Source organism: Aegilops tauschii, chromosome 4, assembly GCF_002575655.3.
Source record: "Aegilops tauschii subsp. strangulata cultivar AL8/78 chromosome 4, Aet v6.0, whole genome shotgun sequence".
Classification (NCBI taxonomy): domain Eukaryota; kingdom Viridiplantae; phylum Streptophyta; class Magnoliopsida; order Poales; family Poaceae; genus Aegilops; species Aegilops tauschii.
In genome coordinates, this window is record NC_053038.3 from 494,929,164 (window position 1) to 494,955,814 (window position 26,651).

Sequence of the window (26,651 nt, forward strand, 5' to 3'; positions counted from 1 at the left end):
ACCTTCCCTCAAAAACAAAAGTGAAGCATTTGCAAGGGCGAGCTCGAGCGGGCCAGCCCACGTAACATGTTTCCCTGCTGAGCGTTTTCTTTCTGTTGTTTCAAACATGTTATTTTACTAACGGTTTGAGTCTTTATATATTCCACAAAAAATAAAATATGATTTTTTTAAAGATAAATATTTTTTAAAACAATAATAAACTTTAAAATTTCTAAATATTTTAAAAAAATTATATATCATTTTTAAAATTGGGGATAAACTTTGAGACTGCGAATATTTTTGAATTTCCAAGCAATTTTTGAAAAAACCAAAGTTTCTCAAAATTGCTGATTTTTAAAACACTAACAATTTATTATCTCTGAACATATTTTGAAAACAAGGTTTTTTTAATTCTGTATTTTTAAAAGTCTAACATTTTTTATAATCTCGAACATTCGTTAAAAAATTCAAACACTTTTGGAAACTAAGAACATTTTTTTGAATATTTTGAACATCCTTTTGAAATTTGTGAATTTATAAGAAAGAAAAAGAATAGAAATAAAAAAATAAAAAAATACTGGTTAAGGAACTTGAAAAAGGTTCTCAAAACTGGAACGAGACCCATCCGTTTCCCGCTGGAATGGGCAGTGCACTTGGTCGCTCGCTTGCTTGTCTGGGACCTCCTGTTGGGCGCCTTCAGCACCAGGTAGCCTTTCCAGCGCCCACAGCTCCCCTTGTCTGGCGCCCGTGTCCGCAACCATAGGCCGGCCCATCATACACGGCGAAGTGGTCGCTTCATTTTGCCATTCTAGTTCGCTCGATCAATGTTTGACCGGTCGACAGTTGACCTGTTGATTTGTCAGCCGTAGACTATTCAAAAAAACCAAAAAACAAAATCCAAAAAAGAGAAAACATTTGAAAAAAGTGCATATTCAAAAAACGTTCATAAAAAGCAGAGTATGGAAAAAAATTCGAAAAAATTGATAAAGTTCATAATTTTTTGGAAACAAGTTCGTCAATTTAAAAAAAGTTCATCCACTTTGAAAAAATTTCATCAATTTTGAAAAAAAGTTCACCAATTCTGAAAAAAGTGCATCACTTTGAATAAAAGTTCGTAAATTTCGAAAAAATAACAAAAGGAAAAAATTCATCAATTTTGGAAAAAAGTTCATCGGTTTTTAAAAAAATGGTTCTTGCATTTGAAAAAAGTTCATTGGCAGTGGGATAAAGTTCATGGATTTTAAAAAAAAAATTGAAGAAAAAACTGGATAAATTCACGGGTTTGAAGAAACTTCATAAAATTTGAAAAAAATCACTAGAGAGTTCACAAAACTAGAAAAAAATCATGAAGTTGAAAAGGATTCACAAACTTGAAAAAATTTCACGAATTTGAAAAAGTTTCATATTTTTAAAAATTTAACACATTTGAAAAATCAGGAAAATAGAAGAAAAGAAAATTGAATAAAAATAAAAAGAAAAGAAAAAACTAAGTAAAACCAAAGAAAAACGTGACCAAACCCAAAAGAAAAGGAAAATCAGAGTCTTTTTTTAGCATTACATTTGACGCACAACACAAGGAAAAAGAAGAAGAACTATGACACGGCAGGTGAGGGGTCCTAGGTGGTTATCGCGTTTGGTGTTGAACGTGCGGTTCGCAGTTCGAATTGCACACACGCCAATTTTTTTAAGGTTGCAAAACTAGAAAAGAAAAGGGAAAATGGGCCCAGCCCAAGCCGGAATCAGGGGTGTGTGCCGATTTGCACAATAGCTTATAACCTGTGCTAAAGGCGCCGAATAGGATTGTCCATCGTTTCGTGTTTTCTAGGTGACACACAATGCGTCAAACTGTCAGCGCTTAGTACATGACAAATCCCATTCGGTGCCTTTAGCGCCTGTTATAGGGTATTGTGCAAACCGGCACACACACCCCACTCCGACATGGGCCCGGCCCATTTTTCCTTTTTTGCAACCTTCAAAAAATTGGTGTATGTGCGACTCAAATTGTGAACCTCATGGTTCAATATCGGACGCAATAATCACCTAGGACACCTCACCTATTGTGTCTTAGTTCTTCCCTTTTTTTTCTTTTGTTGTGCGTCAATGTAATGCTAAAAAGGAAGACTCTAGTTTGGCCACGTATTAATACGAGTGGACTAGGATATGTAACCATGGGTTGGCCCATCATACACAGTGACGCGATGAGCACTTCCTTTCGCAACTTAATATCTTCGTTCATCATCACAACGACGGTAGATGGCGTTGTATTCTTATTCTCAACGTGTTCGGTGCTCTCTTTTTTCTTTTCTTTTTTTGCTATTTTGCTATTTTCAGAATTGTTCTGGTTTTGCTTCCAGCATCGCCGTTTTCATTTCCATGTGTCGCTATGTAGCTGCTATATTTGGGCCACCTTAGCTTTATCATTTTCGGCTCATGACCACTGATTCCGCTACTTGGCCTCTGACTAAGTTTCCTTGTTGGACGCAGTTGGCACTTTTTCTTAGAGGGCTCACCATGTATTAGAGTGGAATAGGATATGTATAATACAAGTTTTTTTCCCTTTTCATTTGGCTTGGCCACATATGTATAACCTTTAACTTCTGCCATGTTTTATCTTCTATATCTGAATAGGTAACCCTCTCAACACGCAAACATGACACCACAATGTGCAACATGCATGGGAAATGACCAACCACAGCATACATCCATATATAGAAAAAATCACCTCAACATACAAAACATGCACCAGAAATAACACACCACAACACGCAACCATGCATAGAAAAATCACCTCGATATACAAACATGCACGAAAACTCGCATTCTATTATGATATTTATATTAATAAATTTTTTACAACTATAAAACAAATCAAATACAATAAATAATATGTATTTTGAGTTTTAGTTCTCATTTTATTACTCAAGTATTTATGTTCCACATAGTCAAATCTCATTAAAATATATTGTAAAACATCCCCGCAACAATCTACAAGGTATCATCTAGTATGTAAAAGAAGAACTCTCGTTGGTTCATGTAAAAAAATCTAGCATTATTTATTGCCGATTATTTGAGGCTCAACTGAACAAGTCCCTTCATAAATATTTTAGGTTAGGGTTTTTAGTGTGTGTAGAATATAATTTATGAGAGGAATGTATGAAGGGAAAAAAGTTGTATATCCATTTTTAAAAAGTGTATATGAAATAGATCTATCGTTTGTTATGGCGGATTGTTCAGGGAGCCTCCTAAGTTCCTATATAAAAAGAAGGGAGACTCCTAAGAAATTTTCTAGGGTCAGGTTTGTTGAGTATGCATATAATACGTAAGTTACATAATAGGACCTCTTAAATTTTTCAACTTTTGTGACCTGTCAAAAGATAATTTGTGGCTACGTAACTTAGAGTAGTATTCATTCACATATCGGCGTTTTGTCTTTACTAACAAATGGTCATATTTTTTTGAAAAATTGCAAGCCTACAGATAGATGGACTTGGGTTTTGAATTTTTCTGTTCGTTTCTCTTCCAGTTTGGCGTACAAGTCTCGTTCCAAGGAATCCAACTATTTGTTCGGGCTAACGCGATATGGAAGACCTGGACTCCTCTCTGTTGCAAAATACATGTTCACCTGGCTTGCTGTCCGGAAACGGATTTGGACTGTTGACGGCCTTATCAGGAGAAACCTCCCACATAATGGGAAGTGTGTGCTTTGCGTTTCCTTGCCACAGGACGCGAATCGTCTTCTGGTGGGCTCTGTTGTTCTAGTTTTACATGGAATAGGGTCCTTACTTGGGTTGGCCTCGCGGCAGTTTCACCTGCTATTGGCAGTGCTTTTGAGGGTTGGTGGGGTAATGATAGAAACAGAACCCCTCATGGACAACAAAAGAAATTGAACAACATTGTCATTTTGGTCGCTTGGTCTATCTGGAAAGGGCGCAACAACAGAGCCTCTGAAGAAAAGTTCGTCCATTTTAATCACTTGGTCGACAAAATAAATGATGCTCATATATGGTATAGAGCTGGGGCTAAATGCCTCGTGCCCCTTTTTGATTAGGGTCCTTGTTTAGTGGTTTGTGAGCATGTTCTGTGCTAGGCTTCTAATTTATACTAGCCATACCAGCGCGGCGGCACGCCGCGCCCTATCAATACATTATATATATATATATATATATATATATATATATATATATATATATATAGCATTTTTGGCTCATGTAATAAAAAATTGAAGCTTCATATGTATAAGTTTGTAGTTATAAAGCTGTTCACAAGAAAGCAAACTATATGTGCACATAAATAACTTGAAAAGGATACATTTATTATCACCATGAGTGTTACGTCTTGCTAGATGGAAAGCATACATTGCCATTTCAATAGCGTTGCCGCGCGCATGGCAACCCAACATTATGAGCATAATATATTACAAACTCCATTGCTAACACGCAACATATTTCGACATGGCGCATAGACGGGGCACGTCGTTGATATGAGGTGTTTGCACATGCTATCTTTTTTGTATGCATTTTTTCGGTAACAAACAAAGAAGTCAATGTGTACTACAAAAATTGCGAAAGACACATAGGCACATTGGTAGTTTAGCACCTTGCTGAAATTGTAACGATCACAAATCACAAAAGAGAGGCTTCACTGATTACTTTGAGGTCATGTTAGTTTAGCATATTGCCGGGATAGCCTAATCAACATGACATTGTATTGATGTCCAACATTCAGACCATATTTTATCTCAATTCTAACAAAAGAAATTTCAAAATGCTCGCCTCAGTGAGATCACATTGTTACAAGAAGCATGATCAAGTGACAACACTTTGGTATATGATTTTGGTAAAAGTTGCATCCCTAAATGACCAATAAGTACCTATATCATGAAAGTAAAATCTATGGCTAAATAGTAATGTTTCCCCACGACAACATTAGCTTAAAAATTCTATTGTTCGGCAGTAAACCTTCCATGTGTAAAGGAGTATTTGTAGATTATTCAAAAATAGAGCACCTCCCATATAAAAAAAACTATATTAAGAAAAGCATGGACACCCAAACATTCACTGGATGGGCAGAAAAGCAAACCTAACCTCATCAGAACAAAGGTGGATACATGCATTAGACCAATTCTGCTTAAATGTAATCATAAAGTTCTTGACATATAAGGACAAAGTCCCATAATTTCATTCATACAATTTTGAATGTGCTACCCGAATAGTTCACATGCACGTGGTCACATCACTCGCCATGCACATAACCACATCCTTCCAAAATTCACGCCCAGCATGCACATATCAGCGGCCTAACCGGACACATCCTTCCGAAATTCGAGCCTAGTCATTGCAAGCACCTATGAACGGCCAAACCGGAAACAAGCAGCACAACAAAAATCAACTTGATCAAAACAACAAAAACAAATCCCAAGATAAATCGCCATGTCCACCCAAGGAGTGTACCACTTAGTTACCCAGAACTACAAATAGCGAGCCAATAGAACCTGCTTCTAAATCAAGTTAAAAAAAATTGCTTGTAAATCCCAAAAATATATCAAAAAACAGATAGAAAAAGTAACCCTTTACGTCCAATAGAGAAGTTACTAATACCTTAAGATATTAATTAGTTTAAGAACTATACATGTTGGTGTATCCAATAAAATTTAATAATTAGTTTAGGACAGTACATGTTGGTGTATCCGTGTATGCATGTTCAGTTCAACATTGGATTATGTTCAAATAATCAGATTTACCACTGAACTGAATTAAAGTATGGTCGTTAAAGCATCAGAGTATAGGCTCTCTGTGACTGTAAATGAAGACTCTCCTCACAATATGATCATGCAATGTACAAACTCTGGACTGGAAAGCATCAAGCAAAGTGCCAAAGAGCAGTTAGTACAAAAGTTTGCGGATAGCAATAGGCCAGGCGGCTACTGCTACCACCATTATGTTTTTGCAAGCAAGTGCATGTCAGCACAACATCTCCGACTCTCAACTAATCAGGAACTAAACATTTTCTCCATGGGACTCGGTGCACCGGGTACGGCAACATGAAAGGACGGCCAAGACACGCTATGGATTCATATGCTCCGGGATATTCTGCACATCAAATAGAGAAAATGGACCACGCCGCCCACGCACCAGTAGAACAGCCGCTCGGGCTTGGGCATGTCCATCGCGGCTGCCGCCTCAGAGTCAATTCTAGGGGAGGAGCAGACTGGCCAGAGCGTCGTCAATGGATTGTCGAGGAGCTGAGGAGGGACGTGCAGGAGAGGAGAAAAGGGAGAAAACATCGCCTCAGTTTGGCCGCTCTAGAACACGCACACCAACCTACACCAAGCATGCGCGCACTCAGAGTCACACACACACATACACATTGCGCTGCGCGCACCCATCAGCTAGCACACACTCATCTAGCCTATGCATGCGTCTCGCACGGTTTTTTTGCTGAGTCGGAGATGGAGAGGGACATGAGCAAGCGAGCTTCCGCCGTAGCGGGTGCGCCACCTGATGCAACTCGGCAGGCGCCACCACCTGACGTGCGGCATCATCCTCAACACGCTCGACGCGCTGGAGCGGCCGGAGCTGGTGAGGCTCCGACATGACATTGCCACGCGGGTGTTCCACATCTGCCCGCTCCACCTGTTCTTCCCGCGACCGCTGCCGACAGCAGCCTGCTGCGGTAGGACCTGAGCTGCCTGAAGCGCGTGCGGAAGAGGAAGGCTGCCCACACCCTGTCGGCGGGCCAGCCGGCCGTGCCATCCTGTCCATACGCACCTCGACGCCGGAGTCAACGCACCGACGCGGCATGGGGCCGTGAGCAATAGGAGGGCGTCCCATGGGCAAGCACAACACCGGAGCCGATGCCGCAGCGCGCCAGGAGGAGCAACGTCGAGCCGAGAGCCTTCACGTCCTCCGCGCTGGGAGCCGCGCACCTGCCTTAGAAGCCGGGCAGCCAATGGAATCACGTGCAACGCTGCAGAGGTCAGTCGCCAAGCCCAGACCTGCACCAGCACGCCGGCGTCGTTGGACTCCTTGTACAGCCACAACGCCTGCACGTCCCCTCCTTCACCGCGCCGCTCCCACCGGTAATGCTGCCGTGCAGCTGAATCGCCGCAACTGAACTGGCCGGCGCTAGTTCGCTACTGCTGTCGCCACCGTGTCCGCCGTGGCTCGCTGGCCCCATGAGAACGGACGGGCAGCTCCGAAGCTCCATGGCCAACTGCGGCTCGATGCACGCACCCCAGGAGATCCACGCCCTGCTGCCGCACCGGACGCCTCCCAGCAAGATCTGCGAGTTAACTGACCCTAGTCAACCCTGTATAGCACGTACATACACACACGATCACACGATCGCCCACGCCTTGTTGTAACGTAGCCTATATATACCTGAGATCAATACAGAGAGCACCCAAGGTGCATTACTCCCGATCCCTCCTGCTCACAGCGAGCAGCACCAGTCGCATCCCATCTCTGCCACAGCCGCTCTCGCCATCGCCCTCCACCGCGGAGAATGGTGCATGATTGTTGCAATGAGGAGGAGGAATCAGGGTAGAGTTTGAGCCTTTATATGGGAACAATACGGCGGTGGATCGAACAAAAACGAACACGTAAAGTCTAGCAGCGACGTAGCCGCACCGATTCAAAAACACCAGAAGTCTCTACAGGAGACGATCGAAGCGGCACCGCTCTCTCAACGCAAGGCGGCAGCGTGAGCGCTGACGCAGCCCAACACGGGTCGATGAGAGGCCACGCGCAGCCCAGAGAAGGAAGGAAGCCCGCACACGTACACAACCACCGAATGAACCGTAGGAAAGTAGGTCAACGGAGCAGGCTGGCCCATGCGCACCCCATATCGCTAGATGCACCAATAGGATCGCAACACAGGGCAAGAAAATTTTCGTCGAGAGTTTACGATCACCAGGTAAATGTACACGGCAGCCTCCCAAAATATTACACGCGTCATTGTGCAGCGAAACCAAAAGTCATTTTCAACCAAGGGGGTAAACCTCATGGCGTAAACTTTTAGAGATATAGTGGTTTTGGTATTAAGTTGTATACTGTATCTTGAGGACTTTGTAGCTCTTTTTCGATAATTCAATCCTGAGCTTGGGCACATCTCCACCTGGTGAATAGTAATTTAAAAAACAATAGTAAAAAATACAAAAAAATCTATTTACCATTATTTTCGCATAGAAGATGCTCAAGTGCGGAAAATTTCAGGGTTAATGACATTTGAGGAGCCGTACACAAAAAAATCAGCTCCGAACATTGTGGGTTTTCAAAGATTCTTATAGGCCCAAATTTTGTTACATTTGCCATGACCTCTTTGAATTTCCAAACATCTCTAAATTTTGCATGCACATTGCGTCCACGAGCATCTTGGATGTCTAAACAATTAAAGTTTTTCTAACATTTTTGCTATTTTTTTTACCGAGTTTATTGTTCACATGCGGGAGCATATGAGCCTGGCTCCAACCGCTGCTCTCGCTCTTCTTCCTCTTCTATTATATTCACATGCAGCTCTCCTGCATGGTTCAAAAAAATTACTTTATATTTGTAGAAGCCATAAAAAGGAAAAATAAGAGATGAACATAGGGTGTATGGGAACTAGTTGCAATAAAAATTGATCTATATATTCTCAAAGTGATACTACTACATTCCTGGATGTTGCATTAATGTTGATTAAAGTGGGTTTCAAGTTAATGCGGAGTAAGAGCGGTTGCATTAATTTAGTCATGAATCGGAAACAAAGAAACAAACCCAATAATGCGGCATTTTGAGACCTCTTCCAATGCACGGGTGCTCAGATGAGGTGCTAAGCACATTAAAAACTTGAGCAACTAAAGCCCCCAATGCATAGGTGCTTAACTTGTTGTGGCTAAGCTCCTTCATTTAATGATTTAGCAACTAAATTCATCCATGCATTGGTGGATTTCTTTCATTTAATTGTTTTGCCTAGGTTCATGTGCTTAGGCATTGTTTCTTTCTGGGGTCATCACACTCATCTCGCTCCTCTTAATTACCTTGCCACATCAGTTTTTTTGTCTACATGGTAGCCTTAGCATCTGTATAAGATGAAGCACTGGGAAGGGCCTGAGGTGCGAGACCAACGCTAGGCCACACAAAAAGACACTTCTAAAAGAGTCTCAAGCCACCAATCTAATCTATTCTTAGTTTCGATTTCAATGACAAATCCACACATAGCCACTCCCCTTTTAAGTAGTCACATCACGCCAATGTTCCAAGTTGAGGGGCCACTTTCAGAAAAAGTCCCCCTCCTCCTTCTAGTCCTACATCCCTCAACCATCTTGGTTCCCAACGACGTCGGCCATGGCATACCAGATTCTTGAGCTAACGCTGATCTCGGCGAGCGATCTTAAGAAGGTGTCATTCTTCTCCCGCATGCGCGTCTATGCCGTTGCCTCCATCTCCGGGGCCATCTCCTGGATGCCTACCCATGGCACCCAAGTCGACCACAACAATGGCCAAAATCCCACATGGAATGCCATGCTCCATTTGCCGATCCCTGCGTGTGTTGATACTCGCGGGCTCGCCCTCCATGTGTTGCTACGCTCGGAGGCGCTCCTCTTCGGCCACCATGACGTTGGTGAAGTATTTGTGCCGCTTAATGATCTTTTGGCAGGCACAAATAACACCAATGACCCAAAGACCATGAGCTACCAGGTGCGGCGACCCTCGTCTGGCCGTGCCCACGGCGTTCTCTACTTCAGCTACAAGTTCACCGGCATCAAAGCTGCTTCCGCAAGCGCTACAGAGAACAAACAAGGGCAGTATGTCAAGTACTCTGGGGACCCTGAGGTGGCAATGCCCAAACCCATGGTGCCCGTCACCGCATACCCACAACCGCATGCCACATTTTCTTACCCACCGGGTGTACCTTACGTTGCACCAAACGCAGTGTATCCACCACAGCCATATGGGTGTGCGCCTCCACCACCGTACATGTATAATACCGCTCCAGCACCGGCAACAATGTATGTGTATGCGCCGGCAACGACTATGGCTGCACCGGCAAGGCATGCGGGAGGGATGGGAATGGGCCTAGGCCTCGGGCTCCTCGGTGGCGTCGTCGGCGGGATGATGCTCGGCGACTTGGAGTCTGATGCCGCCTATGACGCTGGATTCAACGATGGGATGAGTTTTTAGTTCTCGAAATCCGGACTACGTATAAGGAGGATGTCCTTGTAAATCTGTACTGTGAATTGAAAATGAGTGAGCAAAGTGAAATCATCATACTGTGCAAGTCTTTTTGTATCTTAATTACTTCAACTTGAAAGGCAGGGGTTCCGGCGGCTGCAGGGAGAGGAGCGCAGGCGTGGCGCGGGTGGAGGTTCGGCCGTGAGGGACGGGTGCTTGTGCCGCCCGGATCTGGCGTCGCAAAGATGCCTCGGGTGGAGCTCATGCGGATCTGGTGTGGTGCACGTCGAGGGCGCGCGGAGGGCCTGCGCGGCTCAGAGGCCCGTGGTGGCGTGGAGGTGCTGCTTCAAGGTGCAGGTATGGCCGATCTGGTCTCCGACGGTCGTGAGAGCGCGCGTGGCGCGCGTCTGATACATGCTTGGCTGCGGGCGGCAGCCATGGTGGTTGGCGGTCTCGGGCAGCGCACCTCCTTTCCTTGTGGGCATGGTGCTCGGCAGGGCGCGGCGGTCCGTTGCGTCCGGTGGCTCTGCTCTCGGTGGCCGTTTCATGGATCTGGCAGCTGGCTCTTGTGTTTGGTCGTCGATGGTCTCCGCGAGGTGCGGTTGGCTACGGCGGCAGCTCCTTCGTCGACGGGCTAGTGCGGTGGTGGTGGTTGGTGGGCTTGCCGGTGTCGGTGCGGGATGATGTGCGGTCGAGGTGGTGTGGCAGCTTGGGTGAAGACCCTGTCTCGGCTTTGTGCCGTGACGAGCGATGGCGGCGGTTGTGGCTATCGTTGACCTTCCTGGAGGCATTGCTGCTTTGCTGCCACACCCGTAACGCACGGATCCGGCCACCTCGGCCTCTCCAGGGGAAACCCTTAATCTTATGATCGGACGATGGCGGCGCCTTGGTGTCATTTTCCCTCTTGAGGGCTTCGGCTCAGAGCTCGGCATCGGCAGGCGGGACTGGTGGTTGGCGACGGTTGTGGCATCCAGACTTCTGCGGCAACAAAGATGGTGGGAGCGATGTCGGCGACGTGGCAATGGTTGAGGTAGTCGGCTCTTCTCTGGCGTGTCCGCGGGATGCCCTTGGTTTGTTTGCTGCTATGAAGTCCAAGCTGTAGAAGTGCATGCTCTACCCAATGCAACCAAAAGACCGATCTGATGGAAGAGACTAGGCAGCACATTATACGTCAACACTTCCCCTCACGTGTGGCTCCCTCAGGCCTAAACGTGGACCGAAAGTGGGCTGCAATTTTAATTGCGCCAGCCGGGTCTTGAACTCAAGACCTCTTGGCTCTGATACCATGTAGAAGTGCATGCTCTAACCAATGCAACCAAAAGACCGATCTGATGGAAGAGACTAGGCAGCACATTATACGTCAACACAAGCTGTTGCGGCGGGGCCTTGTAGTGTACGATGACTGGTTGCAGGTGGTCCTTTCCGCAATATTGTGTGGCGCGAGTCGTGCCTGGTTTTGTCCTTCGTACTTCTTCGTCAGAGTCGGTGCTACGTTATTTGGTCGCAGGTGGCTGTTTGGCGCGGATCTTCATTCATCTCACTCAGCCTCTACAATGTCGGTTGAGTCGACGATCGCCTACGATGAAGTCGGAGTCTTGCTCAGAGTTTAGGGATGGCGATGACGTCTCCAGGAGAGGAGTAATGACGATGGCGCATGTGTGCTATCTCGACGAGACCCTCTTTAGAGTGGTGTGTGGGGGGTATCTTATTTGTGTCGCTCAGCGGTTGTGATGATTTTTGCCCGGTTCTTCATAATTAACCAGACAACCTGGTTTTCGCTTGGTTTTCCTTAATTAATTAAGCAACTCTTTTCTTCTTAATGAATGCAAGATAATTGCTATTTCGAAAAAAAAGGATTGCAGTTAGGCCGATGGAACCACGCGAAAGTAGCCATAAATTTATACGCCCTTCGTCCATAGTTACACAACACTCTGTTTGGCTCTAATTTGGAAGAGCAAAACAGGCATTTCGTTGAAACTCTGAAGGAATTCCTGCTTCCAACATTTGCTCGCTGATTTGCAGAGCAATTAGCACAAAATTCGCACTGGCATTTCGTTGGAACTCCCTGAAGGAATTCCTGCTTCCAACATTTGCTCGCTGATTTGCAGAGCAATTAGCACAAAATTCGCACTGGCATTTCGTTGGAACTCCCTGAAGGAATTCCTGCTTCCAACATTCGCTTGCTGATTTGGACAGCAATTAGCACAAAATTCGCACTGCACTTCAGTTAGGCACAGCGATTGATTAGAACATTGGTCAGACTGTGTACTGACCATGGATGTTGATTAAGAAAGTTGCAAAATTTGTGCATGCAACTTCCACACTGCTTAAGTGTATTATTATTCTTCTAGGCAAAAGCTGACGAAATCTGATCAAACTTGTTATAATCAACCAATACCTACTTTGATCTAGCCCCTCTACTTTTCATAAGTACAAGACTTGCTATGTACTAATAAATCAACACATTCAATATCTCCTTTGATCTAGTTGCTCTACTCACAAGTATAAGAACTTGCTATGTACTGAATTAACACACTTTCGGCAAAAAGAGCAACTTCTTGTGGCTGGGTCGTCTACAGAAGTTAAAAATTCTCCTTGTGGAACTCGAATTTTGTGTTTGTCTTTCTCGAGAAATCTTGTGCAAGGTCACGCAGCTCCTTTGTTAGCACCGGTGCACCGCAGTAGAATACTCCTGTGATATCCAAGAATCATAGAGTAAATGCCAATTCAGAAAAGTAATGTTATGTGTGTGCATAACAGTGTTGATTGATCAATCATGTAATTCTTAGAGCAATAAAGGAAAAATAACAGAGCCGGCTGCTGGCTATATCACATTGATATGTCATCCATAGTCAATCTAGTAGCCCATCTCATTCTCTCACGAAGTCTCTCGAGACTCTGCTGCAGTGGTGCTGCAAATGGCTATCTACAACCCATTTCTCTTCTCTGCTCTCCTTTCTCCTCACCCTCCACACAAAAAGGATATGGCTACTCCTATAGCCTTCTTACATAACCCTATTATGTTTGCTGTTAAATCCTAGCGTTAAAGGTTGAGGCGTCAAGATCATGCCTTGCCTAATATGACCAAGTTAGGTAAGGGAGAATATTTGAGGATGACTTTTGGCGCCCAAGCTGGTCTGCACCCGACATGAGCAATAATTTTAAAAAAAATCTGATTCTTTTTTTACACCGAAGATGCTCAAGTGCTCTACAAGCATGCAAAATTTAATGGACAGTTTGAATTTACTGTACATCAGGGAGTAGATGAGCATGAGATCATCGATGGGGTTAATTAATTAATTTATGGTGAGGAATTTGAGATACCTCATTCATATATTAATTGATAGTTCTATCTAGACTTTAGACTGCTCAAAGTTTCTTTAGTGGTTGCAGCCATCAGCAAGTAACAATGATCGGTTGGCACCTAACATGTGGCATACCTATCCGCTGCTCAATTTTGGATACCACTACCAAAATTTGGTTCTACAATGAATGGTTTTATGTGCTCAGCATTTACTGTTGGGTGTAGCTATCAGCAAGCAGCAGTAATTGGTTGGTTCAACCTTGGCTACTCCCTATCCATGCCAGTTCAAGTTGAACACATACACCTCCGATCCTGACAAGGATCATGCATGTCCTTGTCAACCCGGGTTCTCCGTAGAAAGTTAGGCCCTTGCTATATAGTTGAGGTTCAGTCTAGCACCAAGTCTGGCAGGAAGTTCCTCTCACAGCGACCCACGGGAGGAGAAGTCGTACAAGCGTAAACCAAATCGATATCGACTTTCACGGTCTCTCTGACCAAATTTTGACCATGCACGTGTCAAGAAACTACCGAGAAAGCACGAAACTTAACATGGTGTCCATGATATGCAACTTCCCGAGCATGCCAGTTATGCTACCAACAAATTGAGTATGCACGCGTGAAACAAAGTGAGTTTGGTACTTACCGACACGCTGTTCACGGTGGTTGAGGGCGATACGCTTGTAGACGTTGCGCCAGTTTGGTCGCGCAAAGTGGGTCTTGACACGGGTGCCGGAGACGATGTCGACGCCGTTCTTGGCATGGTTGAGGGACTGGAGCATGGCGATGAGCGCGGACCGGGCGTCCCCGTCCTCGTAGACACTGGTGCAGTAGTTATGGAGCTCGATGACACTCTTCTTGTCCGACTCAGCTATCTCGTCCATGACGCCCCGGAACCACTCGAAGGAGCCTTGCTCCCGCGTCACCCAGTAGAAGTAGGCGCGCCGGGTCCGGAAGGACGCCGACGTGCTCGCGTCCCCGGGGTTGCCGGACTCGACGTCTCCTTCGAGCCGCTTCATGTTGTTGATGATGTCCTTGATGATGGAGATCATGGGTGTGGCCCCGATGCCCAGCCCCACGAGCAGCACGATGTCGTATTGCTTGTAGTCCTGCGCCGGCGCGCCGTAGGGGCCGTCGATCAGCACCTTCGGGAAGCTGCAGAACAATCACATTTTGTAAGATTACATCAAGTTGCAGTGATCAGGCTGTAGTTTAATTTAGCAAAGACCGATTGACATGATCAAGATGCCAATCACATGGGGAAATAGCAGACATATTTGTTTAAGCAACGATTCAGGGGGCTAATCCTCCTTTTCCAAAAAATAAGTTTAACCAATGATGCAACAACTGGAAGGGAGAATGTTGTTGCCGTCCACATGATTGTCCTTATTCTATCCTCAACTGATGGCCGGCAATCCTCCACTAATCAAGTGGGTGTTGCCACTTTGCCGGTCACCTCCCCAAGATAATGTTGACATTGCCAGTCACTCTCCACCCACCCGTCAGTTGCGCCTTATCCTAACCAAAACAGAATCATCCATAGTGTGTGTGCTATGCACAACAATGACAAAGATCCTGCATCGATCTTGCAGATTCCAAAACTCCTACGGAGAGACTTTGCCATGTGAAACAACTGGCTCCGGTCTCGACTGCATGTGGATGTTTGACGTTCTACTAAGAAACAGTAGAAGTATCATAGTTTTCTCTGACCAAAAAAAAAAAATCGTCTGAGCAAAATTTCCTCTGACTAAGAAACAGTAGACTGCATGTGGATGTTTGATGTTACATGTTAGTTAGTCAGTGCAAAATTTCCTCTGACCAAAAAAAAAATAGAAAAAAGCAATGAAGAATAAAAAGTCAGAGGAGGCGGCTAACGAATATCGTCTCGTGCTAAAGATTACTACTCCCTCCGTCGCATTGCATACAGATTTTCTTGCAGAAGTTCAATTTCATGTATTTTCACTACTATATTTCTTGGAACAATCCGTACGGAGGAGCACCGACGGAGTGATGCTTTGACACATGTGTGTGGAAGCGTTGGTGGTCATCCACCACCACCTACCGCCTGACCACTGACCAGAGAGGCAGAGACCGGTTTGGGTCTTGCGACCCGACCCGGCCCGACCCAGCAATGCGCGTCCCTTTGGCTTTCCGTTCCGTCCACACGCTAGGTTAGGCTGGCCAGACTGGACCACGCCAAGGGACCGACCCACACCGCTCCGCACATAGAACAAAATTTCCAGCCGGAATCCGTTTCAACGGAACAGAAAAGGCAAGGGGCAGTACACACCTCGGGTTGGACATGGCGCCGACGTCGCGGTCGTACTCGGCCCGGAGCAGGCCGCTCTTGCCCTCCGTCGGCGGCCGGCAGACCTTGGAGAAGACGTTCTTGAGCTCCCGGGTCCAGTCCCCCAGCGTCCTGATGTGCACGCTCACGTAGTCGTCCTGCGGCGCCGACGTGATGGAGAACGGGTGCCTGCACGTCCATTCATTCATTTCCTTAATTAATAGTTCGTAGTACCTTCATCAGGTGGCCAATCAATTAAGCTTGATGATGATCTAATCTAATGATTAGAGTTAGTGATAATTACCATTGGAACGGCGAGACGGCGGCGCAGTTGACGAAGATGTACTGCCCGCTCTTGTACCGGAACCCCTGCGGCTTGGAGAAGTGCAGCGACAGCACGTTGCCGGGGTACACCGCCACCTTGAGTATCTTCACCGGCCGCACGCTCGACCGCAGCGCCCGCGTCAGCCGCTCGCACGCGTACATCACCATCGGCACCGCCAGGTACATCCACGTCTGCGCCAACATCACGTTCATTTTTACACGTGTCAGCCATCATCTTCACAGTCCAAGGTGGAGCACCGATGAGACTGGCCTAAAGATGGATGGGTTGATTGACACGTACCGACTTCTTTTGCCACTTCTTGGTGAGGTAGAGGAAGTGGCCGTGGACGATGAGCAGCGCGTAGACGATGACGAAGAGGTGGTGCGAGTACCAGAAGGCGTTGAACCCGGTGAGCCGGTTGAGCGGCTTGGGGAGGCTGAGCCTGCCGCGGCGGAACCACGGCATGGCGAGCGTGAAGGCGATCGCCATGAGCACCAGCATCACCAGCCCCGTCCACCCCTCCGTGCCCTTGACGAACCACCAGTAGTTGGGCGGCTGGTCATCCCCGAAGAACCGCTTCATGGGCTCGTACTCCTCCTCGGTGGCGTGCAGCAGGCGCGGGAAGTCGCACGTCAAATGGGAGATGATGTGCAGCCCCGCGCCGACCGAGATCCCCGCGGCGATCACCTTGTGGAAGTTGATGTTGTCGTCGAACGGCACGAACCGGCCCGCGGCGGTGCGGTTGCGGAACCACGTGATGGTGTTGCGGCACACGGGGAGCAGGATGAGCGCCATGTTGAACTTGAGCGTCTCGGCGCCGCCCTTGGCCACGCACACGCAGTAGCCCATCACCTTGAACACGGCGCGCTCGCGGTACTGCATGAACTTCCACGTGAAGAGGCCCACGCAGATGGAGAGCCACAGCAGGATCACCCAGCAGCGCCGCCAGTTGTCCTCGAGGAAGTAGCTGGCGCGGCGGTACCAGCGCCGGAGCGGGTTGGGCTCCGCCGTCGGCCGGAGGTGCTGGCTCAGCATCTGGCTCAGGTTGCGGCTGTTGGTCGTCCCGATCCCCATCGACTGGCTCGGCGCCTGCAGCAGCAGCATCTCCAGATTGTACAGCTGCAAATTGATTCATTGAACATTATAATTAGCCTCTTGCAGCACCATTGGCAAAACAGAGCAGGTGACCAATGTTGCAGATAGTTGAACCACGCCAATTAAACAACGGCATTGTCAATGTTTAATTACCTCGATGTAGCCGAGGTTGTTGGGGTCGAGCTCCTCCATGATGAGCCGGGCGTACTCCTCCGACTGCTCCGAGACCTTCTTCAGGTTGTTCGCCGCCGCGCTCAGCGTGATGATCTGCGCAACAGATTACCAGAACAGCCGTAAGTTACAAGGTCAATCGTCGCCAATCAATTGCTCAGGCACTACTTAAAGATCTTCAACCATGAACTCGATACACGATTATATTCGAGATCACGAAAGAAATATTTGGCGATCATCGGTAGGTTCGGCCGGCCAGTGGGAGCTTGCAGGACAAGGACACGTCGAGGTCAGCATAGCGTGTGGTTGTGGATGACATCGACGCCGACGTGCAATGGCAATCAGGTAGTAAAGGAGAAAGTCGCAAGTGCTATTCAAGTACAGTCACTGATCGTCGAAAAATCGGCCATTGCAGCTACTAGAAGTTCTTTGACCGAACCTGAAACTGAACCTGAACCTGAACGGAGCAGTGAAATTAAGAGTGTGGGAATGAATCTGACAAACCTCTTTGACCTCCTCCTCGGTGATCCTGCCGTCGGCGTCCTTGTCCACCCTGTTGGTTGATCAATTGGTCGCGTTAATTCGTGAATTGATGGTTCGTTTTAGTCGGAATAATCAAGCGGTTCTTGTTAATGAATGAACGGTACTGTACTCGAGTGATTAATCAGGTGGTCTCTGTTAATTAATGCTTACATGTCGAAGAAGGTCTGCAGGCGGCTGTCGAAGCTGGTGTCGGAGATCTGGTCCCAGAACTCGAGCAGCTCCGCCTTGCTGATGCTGTCCCCGGTGATGTTCCGCCGCCTCGCCAGCGCGTCGAACAGCTCGCCGGCGAACGCCAGCTCCTTCATCCCTGCAAATTTGTTGGATGGACCATCAATTAATCAATCCACCATGAACGAAGGCTTGCATAATTTTGGTTGATGCAAGACCAAGACGAAGCAGTTGGTGCTTACCGATGCACTTGCCGAACTTGGAGCGGTGGAGGAGGCCGTTCTCGGCGAGGTCGTCGAAGCGCTTCTCGACGGCGGGCCAGCCGGCGGAGCCGTCGGTGCGGCTGATGAACTTGAGGCCCTTGAGCGCGTGCGCGGCGGCGGACTTGGACTTGTCGACGCGGCCGGGGCCGGCCCCGCGGCGGTTGACGGAGGCGAGGCGCCGCAGCTCCTGCGAGACCTGCTTGATCCGCGTGGAGGCGGTGCGGAGCACGCCCTGGCCGTAGGAGGAGGAGCGCTTCTCCAGCGTCTGCGCCAGCAGCTTCACGTCCGAGTCCTCGCCGCCCGCCGCCGGCTTCACGCTGTGCACCGCCACCGAGTCGTCCCGCACGTCGAGCGTGATCTCCACGTAGTCGTCGTCGTCGTTGTCGTCGCTTCTGGCCCGCGGCGGCGCCGGCGCCCCGTGCGGCGCCGTGAGGGGCGCGGACACGGACTCGGCGAAGCGCGCGCTCTTGCGCATGGCGGAGCGCTTGGCGCCCAGCGGCCCGCTGTGCGGCACGATCCTCTCGCCCGCCTCCACGATCTCCCCCGCCCCGCCCCCGCCGCCGCCCGCCCGGTTATGCATGGCCGCCCCGGCCGCCGGTCCTGGCTCGCCGCCGGTGGTTTTCGCGTTGGATGAACTGGTAGGAGCAGATGGAGGGATTGGACGCGTCTGGTCTGGTGAGGTGATGACTGATGACAGAGGAAGGAGGGGACGGGTGGAGACGGAGTATTTGTATGCGACTAGTCGTGCGGCGCGGCCAGGCCGTCGTCTTATTTCCCTTTTTCTTTCCTTTCTCGTTTGATTGATCGATGATTCTTGGGAAAAATGGGCTGCGCGCTCCTTCCTCACCTCTTCCTTCCTTGTTGCTTTTATTAGTGCTTCCTCTTTGTTAATGCAGAAGAATTGATTTTGTTTTTTTGGGGAAAGAATTGATTTTGTTAGCGGTGTGAAGTGGGGTTGGTGGCGCGCGTACGCGTGGAGAAGACCAGACAGGGTAGGTGTGCTGCGGATTGGACCGAAATGAGCAGCGGTCAACAGGCGGCTCCCCAATTCGCACACGAGTCCGGGTCAACAGAGTTGACAGGAAAGGGAACATGATCTGCTGTGCTGTGGCTGTGGGCGTATAGTGATCCAATGACCTCGTCGATGACGATGGAGTCATCACACGCAGTGGCCACTGGGTGCCAAAGTTCATGTACTCTATAAGAGCATCTACAGCCGGGCGTCTTGTACCGGTCTCAATCTGGACGGCACGCATGATCATTAATCGGTCACGTTTTTTATCCAGCCGGGCGCCTCAAACGGTTCTCAAACGCCTAGCTAGTCTAGCACCCCTCATATCCCTTCTAAATATGGGGCGCCTTGGCACGACCGCCACGTCGGCCCGGTCCACCCCTGCCCCACTCCGTCTCCACAAATATCCTCAATCCGGAAGCCCTAACCCACTCAACTTTCGATCAGTCTCCTCTTCTTTCCTTCGATTTCTCCGATTCGATCCACTTCGATCACTCCGGTGACTGCGGCCACCATGTCGAGCGCCGGCAGCTGCTCGTCCTCCGACTCCGACGAGGATCTAGCCCTCCGTATTGCCCTCGAGAGGTCCAAGGTGGACACGGGTGGCAGTTCCGGATTGGCCTCGCCTCTCCCCCGCCGCCGCAGCGAGGAAGCCGGCGCTGGCTCCTCCCGGCCCGCGCTTGGCTCCGCGCGGGTTGCGCAGTTCGCGCCTCCCCCACGCCGTCCCCTTGCCCTGCCGCCTGCTACTCCCTCACACGGCCAGCGGTGGGTTCTTGTGCTCGCCGCCGTGGCGCCGGCCCGGACACGCACGCCGGAGTCAGAGGCGCGAGCCGCCCGCCGCGAGAGGCAACGGGCAAGGGAGAGGGACGCGACGGAGAGCTCTGTCCGCCGCTGCCGCGGGTTACCCGCGAAGCCCGACGAGGACGAGCGGCTCCTCACGTGGGTCTACCACCGGGCGCTTACGACGGCAAAGACAGACGCTCGGCAGCTCCGCCGGAAGAATGCGGAGGCTCTCCGGATAGCTATCGAGCACTCCGAGCGCGAGGCCAAGGAGAAGGCGATGTAGGCGGCACGACTGGCCAAGCCGAAGCGGTAGCAGGACTGGGCCATCTGGCGCCTCAAGGGCCTCATCATCGTCTCCTCCTCTTCCGACGGCTACAGTTGCGCTGGCGACCGGAAGGGGAAGGGGCCGACCTGGAAGTGGTGAAGATCCGCTTTGCTTCAATTTAATTTCGAGTTTTTGATGTAGTTTCAAGTTGTCCGTCGTTTGAACTTTGGTGGTCGTTTGAACATACGATCTTTTGATGAAAGTATTGTGCTTGCCTGTGTCCGTTTGCTGATCTATGTATTTTGATCGACGTTGCATGATTTAGTATGGATAAAGGGGATCGGATATGAGATACACAGATGTGGACGAGGCTATTCGAGAAGTGCCTGGTCATTGCCCGCGGACGCGTCCGCGGGCGTTTGAGGGGTCGTATTTGTCCTTTGCGGCTAGATGCTCTAATAAGTTATTGAAATCTGTTATACATTAAAAGTAAATGACGGGCGGGCTTTCAAATTCGCACGGGAATAAACGAATCTGCGTCAACAGAGTTGACCAGAAAGTAGGATATGACAAAGAAGAAGCAATTTCGCAACAAAAAGAAAGACAAAGAAGAAGCAAGACGCAATCATAACATGTTTAACAGCAAGGCAGGAAAAGTTCAAAAAAAAAAAACAGCAAGGCAGGAAAGGCATTGGAACGTCCACGCCTCCACGGCACAGAGTTGACACATGGGGGAAAGAAATGATGAAGCTCTGTTGAGAGACGTCACAGATTATGCCGCACCAAGATAATCTTGGGTTGAATCTACCTAAGCCACTAACTAAATTCCAACGCCCGTGTTGAAATTCGTTTAGAACACCCAAATTCCGATCGCGGAAGTGCTTCCATGGCTGGCCAGTTGGAGTTTGGCCGACATCGACCCACGGAATTCCATCGACACCGACAATTTTACCGTGGGTGAAGGGAGAGATCCAGCGACGTCGACGATGATGATCATGAGGACGAGTGATTGTGTGTACAGGTTTGGTCATTCTAAGTGCATTATGAATAAGTATTTTTTTAAGAACTCCTGATAAATTTTTACATGGACATTGAGGCGTTGGATCTTGGATGGCTCTATCGTTTCCGCTGGCACATCCAAACCATGAAGCATGTTGGATTGTCGCGTCGACCATCACCTTCTTCACAACAGCGTCTCCTACCATGTCTTGATGTGTGGGTATGTATGGAGCATGACGAAACCTGATGTTGGCATAGAGTAGAGCATGGAGGCGAAATGATTGAGATTGGCAACTCTGATGAAGCCTCTAGACAGATACTTGTTGCTCGACAACTGCATCTTACATCCAACAATATTTTCAATTCCTCGATTGTCTCGTCGATGATGCCCCCGCCGCGAAGACGTCCGTAATTTCAAATAATTCCTTCCATTCTTCATGAAATTTGTTAGAACTTTGGACACGAACTACATCGCACCACAGACCCCTTCTTCGTGCGCTTGCGAGGCATTTTGACCTTGTTAGGTTTCTCCGGAATATCCATATGATTTTTCGGTAATCATACATCTTCTGGGTTCAGGTCCTTAGAGCATCTACAGCCGCGCGCCCCAAACCTGCCTCAAACGCCCGAACGGAAGGGCCGGTCAGTGACCGGTCACAAAAAAGAGATCCAGACAGGCTCCTCAAACGCCCGGCCTGAATGGCACTGCTCATATCCATCCCAAATCTGGGGCGGATATGGAGCGCCCGGGCATGTCCGCCACGTCAGACTGACAATGGGGTCCCACACGGAATCGCCCGGAAACCCGGCGGTCTGACAGACACCTCCTCCGGTGGGGGTGTGAACGCCGCGTGGCGCCGCTCCGGCTCGCCGCCTGAGGCGAAATCCGGCAATTTAAGCCGTTCGGCGTCCCCCAACCCTAGCCACCTCCATCTCCTCCCTCTCCACGCCACCAGCCAGAGCCCATCCATCTCTCTCTCTCTCTCGCTCTGCCGCTCTTCCCACGCCCTTCGGCTCATGGCTCGGCAAAAGAAAACCACGCATGCTATGCTCACGTCGGAGTGCCGGTTTCAGATTGAGAAGGAGATCCAGGCGAGGCGCGCCGCTCGCATCGCTACCGGCCTGCCTCTGGACTTGTCGGAGCCATAGGAGGAGGAGAAAGAGGAGCAGCAGTCGGCACCGATGGAGATGGCGGATGTAGAGGTGGACGAGGCGGAGCAGCCGGAGAAGGAGCTGGCGCCGGCTCCGGGCTTCAACATAGAGGACGCAGAGGCAGAGTTCGCGATCGCCCGAGCTACCGAGATGGTGGAGCAGCAGGTCTTCCTGGAGTCCATCCAAAATGAGGCATATGTGAAGGCCAACCGACAATTCATCCAGCAGGAACGGTCGGCGACCGACGTGTTTTTCCGTCAAACCCGACGTGGAGGTGAGGCGGAGGCCGACGCGGAGCAGCCGCAGGTGGCCTCCAAGGTCAACCCTCGTGCATTTTCACCTGAGGGCAGAAGGGGCTAAATTTCGTGTTTTGACCCTTTTGACAAAGAATTTTAGGATCTGACCCCGGTTTCAAAAAAAATCGGGATTTGACCCTTTTGCTACCGCCAGGGGCTCTGGCGGTAGGAATAGACAACCTACCGCCAAAGCACCTAGCGGTAGGGTGCCGACAGAGGGGGGACGGCGGCCATTTGACTGCGCTGACGTGGATAAGTACCTACCGCCAGGGGGCCTGGCGGTGGGCTGTCTAACCCTACCGCCAGATACCCTGGCGGTAGGGTCTGGCATGGTTTTGCCGTACAATCCTTCTGTAACGAAATGTGCAATGGACCTGGCGGTAGGTTCACCCTACCGCCATCGGGGCAGGCGGTAGGCTGTGTAACCCTACCGCCAGGTCCCCTGGCGGTAGGGTCCTGTGTTTTTCCAGTGTAAAGCTTCTGTAACGAAAAAAGCAAGGGGCCTGGCGGTAGGTGCGCCCTACCGCCATGGGGCTGGCGGTGGGTGTCTGACCCTACCGCCAGGGACTTTGGCGCTAGGGTCCTCTGTTTTGTTGTTTCTAGTTCATTTGGTTGCTTGTTTTTGAATTCAATATGACAGCAATATCACAACAAGTTTTCAAATATGACAGCAATATCACAGATTTTAAACAAGAGTAAAATTCATCTACGGTACCTCAACTTGCGTCGCGCGGTCACTTTGGTCACTATACACAAGAACTCACGCAATACGGTCACTGTGTACGGGGAACAGTGAAAATACGATCACTGTGCGCCGTAGACCACTCGTACGCCGCAAATTTGACCAGTCCACGGGCTCCACGTAGGCGGGCAGAGGATTTATGTGTTAGTGTCCTTTTGCGGGAGGGCGTTTTTGGAAAAAAGCCAATGAGATAGAAATCCCCAATTCTCCCCCTCCAAATCCCTAGTTCTCGTCGCCGCCGCGCGCCCATCCTGTCCTCGCCGCCGCGCGCCCATCCTGCCCTCGCAGCCGCGCGCCCATCTTGTCCTCGCCATGTCTTCTGCTAGTTTTGCCCGGTCACGTCTCCGCGGCCGGACAGTGGTGGTGCCACTCATCCCATGTCCTCACTGCCAGGCGACGGTGAGGTACTACGTTTCGAACACAGAGGATCACGAGTGGTCTACGACGCACAGTGACCGTATTGCGTGAGTTCTTGTGTACAGTGACCAAAGTGACCGCGCGACGCAAGTTGAGGTACCGTAGATGAATTTTACTCTTTAGACAATTAAACTTGGGCATCACATAGATCCACATTAGATAACTTGTGCATATAACATTTCAAACGAACTTCAACGGAGTTCCACATAGTAGCAAACACATAGATCCACAAATAGCAAACACATAGTTCCACATAGTTTCACAACCACTAGACAAGTTCAACCAAACGAAGTTCAACCAAACTAAAAGAGCCAAGTATCGAAGAGCATAATCAGTTGCTCCTTCCCCTCTTGGAGGTACGGTCCTCGTTACTCTTTGAACGAGTCTCTTCGGTCTTCTTCTTGGGCCGTCGAGGAACCGGTCTCTGGAAAGGGTCCGGACTCAGCAAATCCTTCTTCTTAGGATTCCTCTTCGGCAGCTGAGATGCTCGAGATGTTTGAGTTGGTGGAGGTCCATAATCTTCATCGTACTCCTCCTCCCCGTTGCTCTCATCGTCCTCCTCCTCCCCTTCTTCATGTGTGGCCTCCTCCTCCTCATCCTATTCCTCCTCCTCCTCCTCCTCCCCAACCAACCTAGACGACGAGGGAGCATGGCTCGATGAGCCGATGAGACCATGTGTGGCTACAGGCTGATAAGCTTGAACTGACCCAGCTCCAGCACACCCAAGCAGCCCTACCAGCTTGCGACAACGCTGCACGAACTTCTGCACTCACAATGAAACAAGGTCATAATAAGTATCAGATGGACTGATTGCAAGTGAACAAGATGCATCTGTTCCGAGGAGGCTGAAATTGTACCTTCATCGTCCCCCTCACTCTGGTCTCCGATTGCACGCTCCCGGGGAGATCACCTAGTGCATCTGAGGCTTCAAAGATGCATCTGTTCAGCTCACCGGACTGCAACGGCATAAGTCAGTCATGATGACGAATAAAATATTTTAAATACAACCGTCGGTTCAAACTTACCACTCTGTTGATGAGGGGTGCAAACTCCCTAAATCCACTATGCATGTCTTTGATGCCGGTCTGGTATGCCTGTTCATCGGGGTCATCCCTCTCCAGCTCCGCGATGTCTTCCGCTGTCCACCGAGGCCTGAGACGAAGACGGTGCTTCTGGCCATCATCGTACCACCTCATGTGTCAGCCCAGGTAAGCATCCCAGTCAGTCACTTTCCTCTCCCCATCTTTACGGAACCTCCATCGATTCCACTCCGTCACATGAGTTTTATGCTCCTCTCCCCAGTCTGTGATTGACTGATTCTTCTGCCGGCTCATCCTGCAAGGCATAAGCAACAAGAATCATCATAAGCGCAATAAGATCATCATAAGCAACAATAAACATGATAATTGTAATGAAATCATGGGCACGGAGAACAAAGCGCTCACAGGTGGAGCGCGTGGCCGCCGGTATCGGTGGGCTGGCCCGGTGGCGTATGCTGATAAATCCTAAACTGCGTGGCCACGCGGTGTGGCAAGTGCCACTCGACGGCGTACACACAGATCATGGGCATGATGCACCGCCAGAGACCACGGTCCGCATCGCACATCACGTTAAGATCAAAGTCCCACTCTCGGTCTTGTCGATACGGCCACCAGTTTACCTATTACATATACATTGGTAAGTTCGCACTCTCGGTCAAAAGTGGAATCAAAGAGAAAGGTGTTGAGCGAGTTCATATACCTGCGTATGCGTCAAAGCGTCCAACTCGTTGGTGTAGGTCTTGTACGAAGTCTTGTTTAGGACCGTGTAGAGTTTGACAACGTCCCACTCGTAAGCTACGGTGGGGTTTCGAGTCTCGTCGCCGTCTTCGCTATAGTCTTCCCATGGGCGTCTTCGCAACTTCTCCGGACGCCCCACCGGCAGCTGCTTCCACATCCAAATGGAGAAGGCCCAGACAAAGCCACACATATTGGACTTGTCTCCCGTCCTCTGCGTTGCGTCGTCAAGCTGCAAAACATCAAATGAGGATCAGATATAAGAAAATGCCATGGACACACTTTCGTAGGGAGGTAGGCAATTAGACACTCTCTTACCGAACGGTATAGGTAGGCGAGAGATGCGGTCCCCCAACTGTACCCTGCATCCCAGTCCGCTAGGAAGAACAGATACGCCCAGTTGGCAGAGTTCCCGGAGCTGTCTGGAAACACGACCTCCGAGAGAATATACCACAGATAGGCCCTCGCGTACAACTCCACAGTCGCCTCATCTGCGCCTTGGGGGCATGTCTTCCGGTGCTCCGAGAGCCAGGTCAACGGCACACCGGATGTACGGTTACTCTTGGCACCGGGGCAGTCGCCGATGAGGGTGGTGACCCTCTCCTGCCAGTTGGTCCTCTCCACTCGACTGGTGAGTGCATGACCCTCGATCGGCATGGCAGTACTCTAGGGTCACCGTCATCTCCCCGCATGGCAGATGGAAAGAATGGGTCTCCGGTCGCCACCGGTCAATCAGAGCTGTGAGAGCTGCTTGGACAAGCGTCGGCGGCTGATGCTTGAACTGCAACACGAAACCCAACAGACGGGCTTTCTTGAAGAACGACGCGTAGCGGTCGTCGTAGTCCATATGCCCATGAACACCGTGACCCCTCATGCGCAGTGGCTGGAGCATCTGTCAAACAGTGAACGCCAAAAGTTAGGAAATCA

At 49.4% G+C, this 26,651-nt stretch overlaps 2 protein-coding genes and 1 long non-coding RNA gene across 3 annotated transcripts; 1 reads left to right on the top strand and 2 right to left on the bottom strand.

Moving 5' to 3' along the window:
• Positions 1-5,106: 5,106 nt before the first annotated feature.
• LOC141021389 (uncharacterized) lies at positions 5,107-8,762 on the bottom strand. Its single transcript, XR_012182629.1, has 2 exons — positions 7,359-8,762; positions 5,107-7,260 (listed from the first exon to the last, which is right to left on the bottom strand). It is a non-coding gene; the product is annotated as an uncharacterized lncRNA (long non-coding RNA).
• A 410-nt stretch (positions 8,763-9,172) lies between these two features.
• On the top strand, positions 9,173-10,269 carry LOC109750341 (protein SRC2-like). Its single transcript, XM_020309308.4, has one exon. The coding sequence runs from the start codon at positions 9,303-9,305 to the stop codon at positions 10,137-10,139; it is 837 nt and encodes a 278-aa protein (XP_020164897.2). The 5' UTR covers positions 9,173-9,302; the 3' UTR covers positions 10,140-10,269.
• Positions 10,270-12,411: 2,142 nt separating this feature from the next.
• On the bottom strand, positions 12,412-19,084 carry LOC109750361 (respiratory burst oxidase homolog protein B). The gene is made up of 9 exons (XM_020309327.4): positions 18,263-19,084; positions 18,003-18,159; positions 17,814-17,862; positions 17,292-17,405; positions 16,344-17,162; positions 16,023-16,234; positions 15,722-15,907; positions 14,078-14,586; positions 12,412-12,822 (listed from the first exon to the last, which is right to left on the bottom strand). Exons 1-9 carry the CDS (start codon positions 18,861-18,863, stop codon positions 12,713-12,715), a joined length of 2,757 nt encoding a protein of 918 aa, XP_020164916.1. The 5' UTR covers positions 18,864-19,084; the 3' UTR covers positions 12,412-12,712.
• Between the last annotated feature and the right edge of the window lie 7,567 nt (positions 19,085-26,651).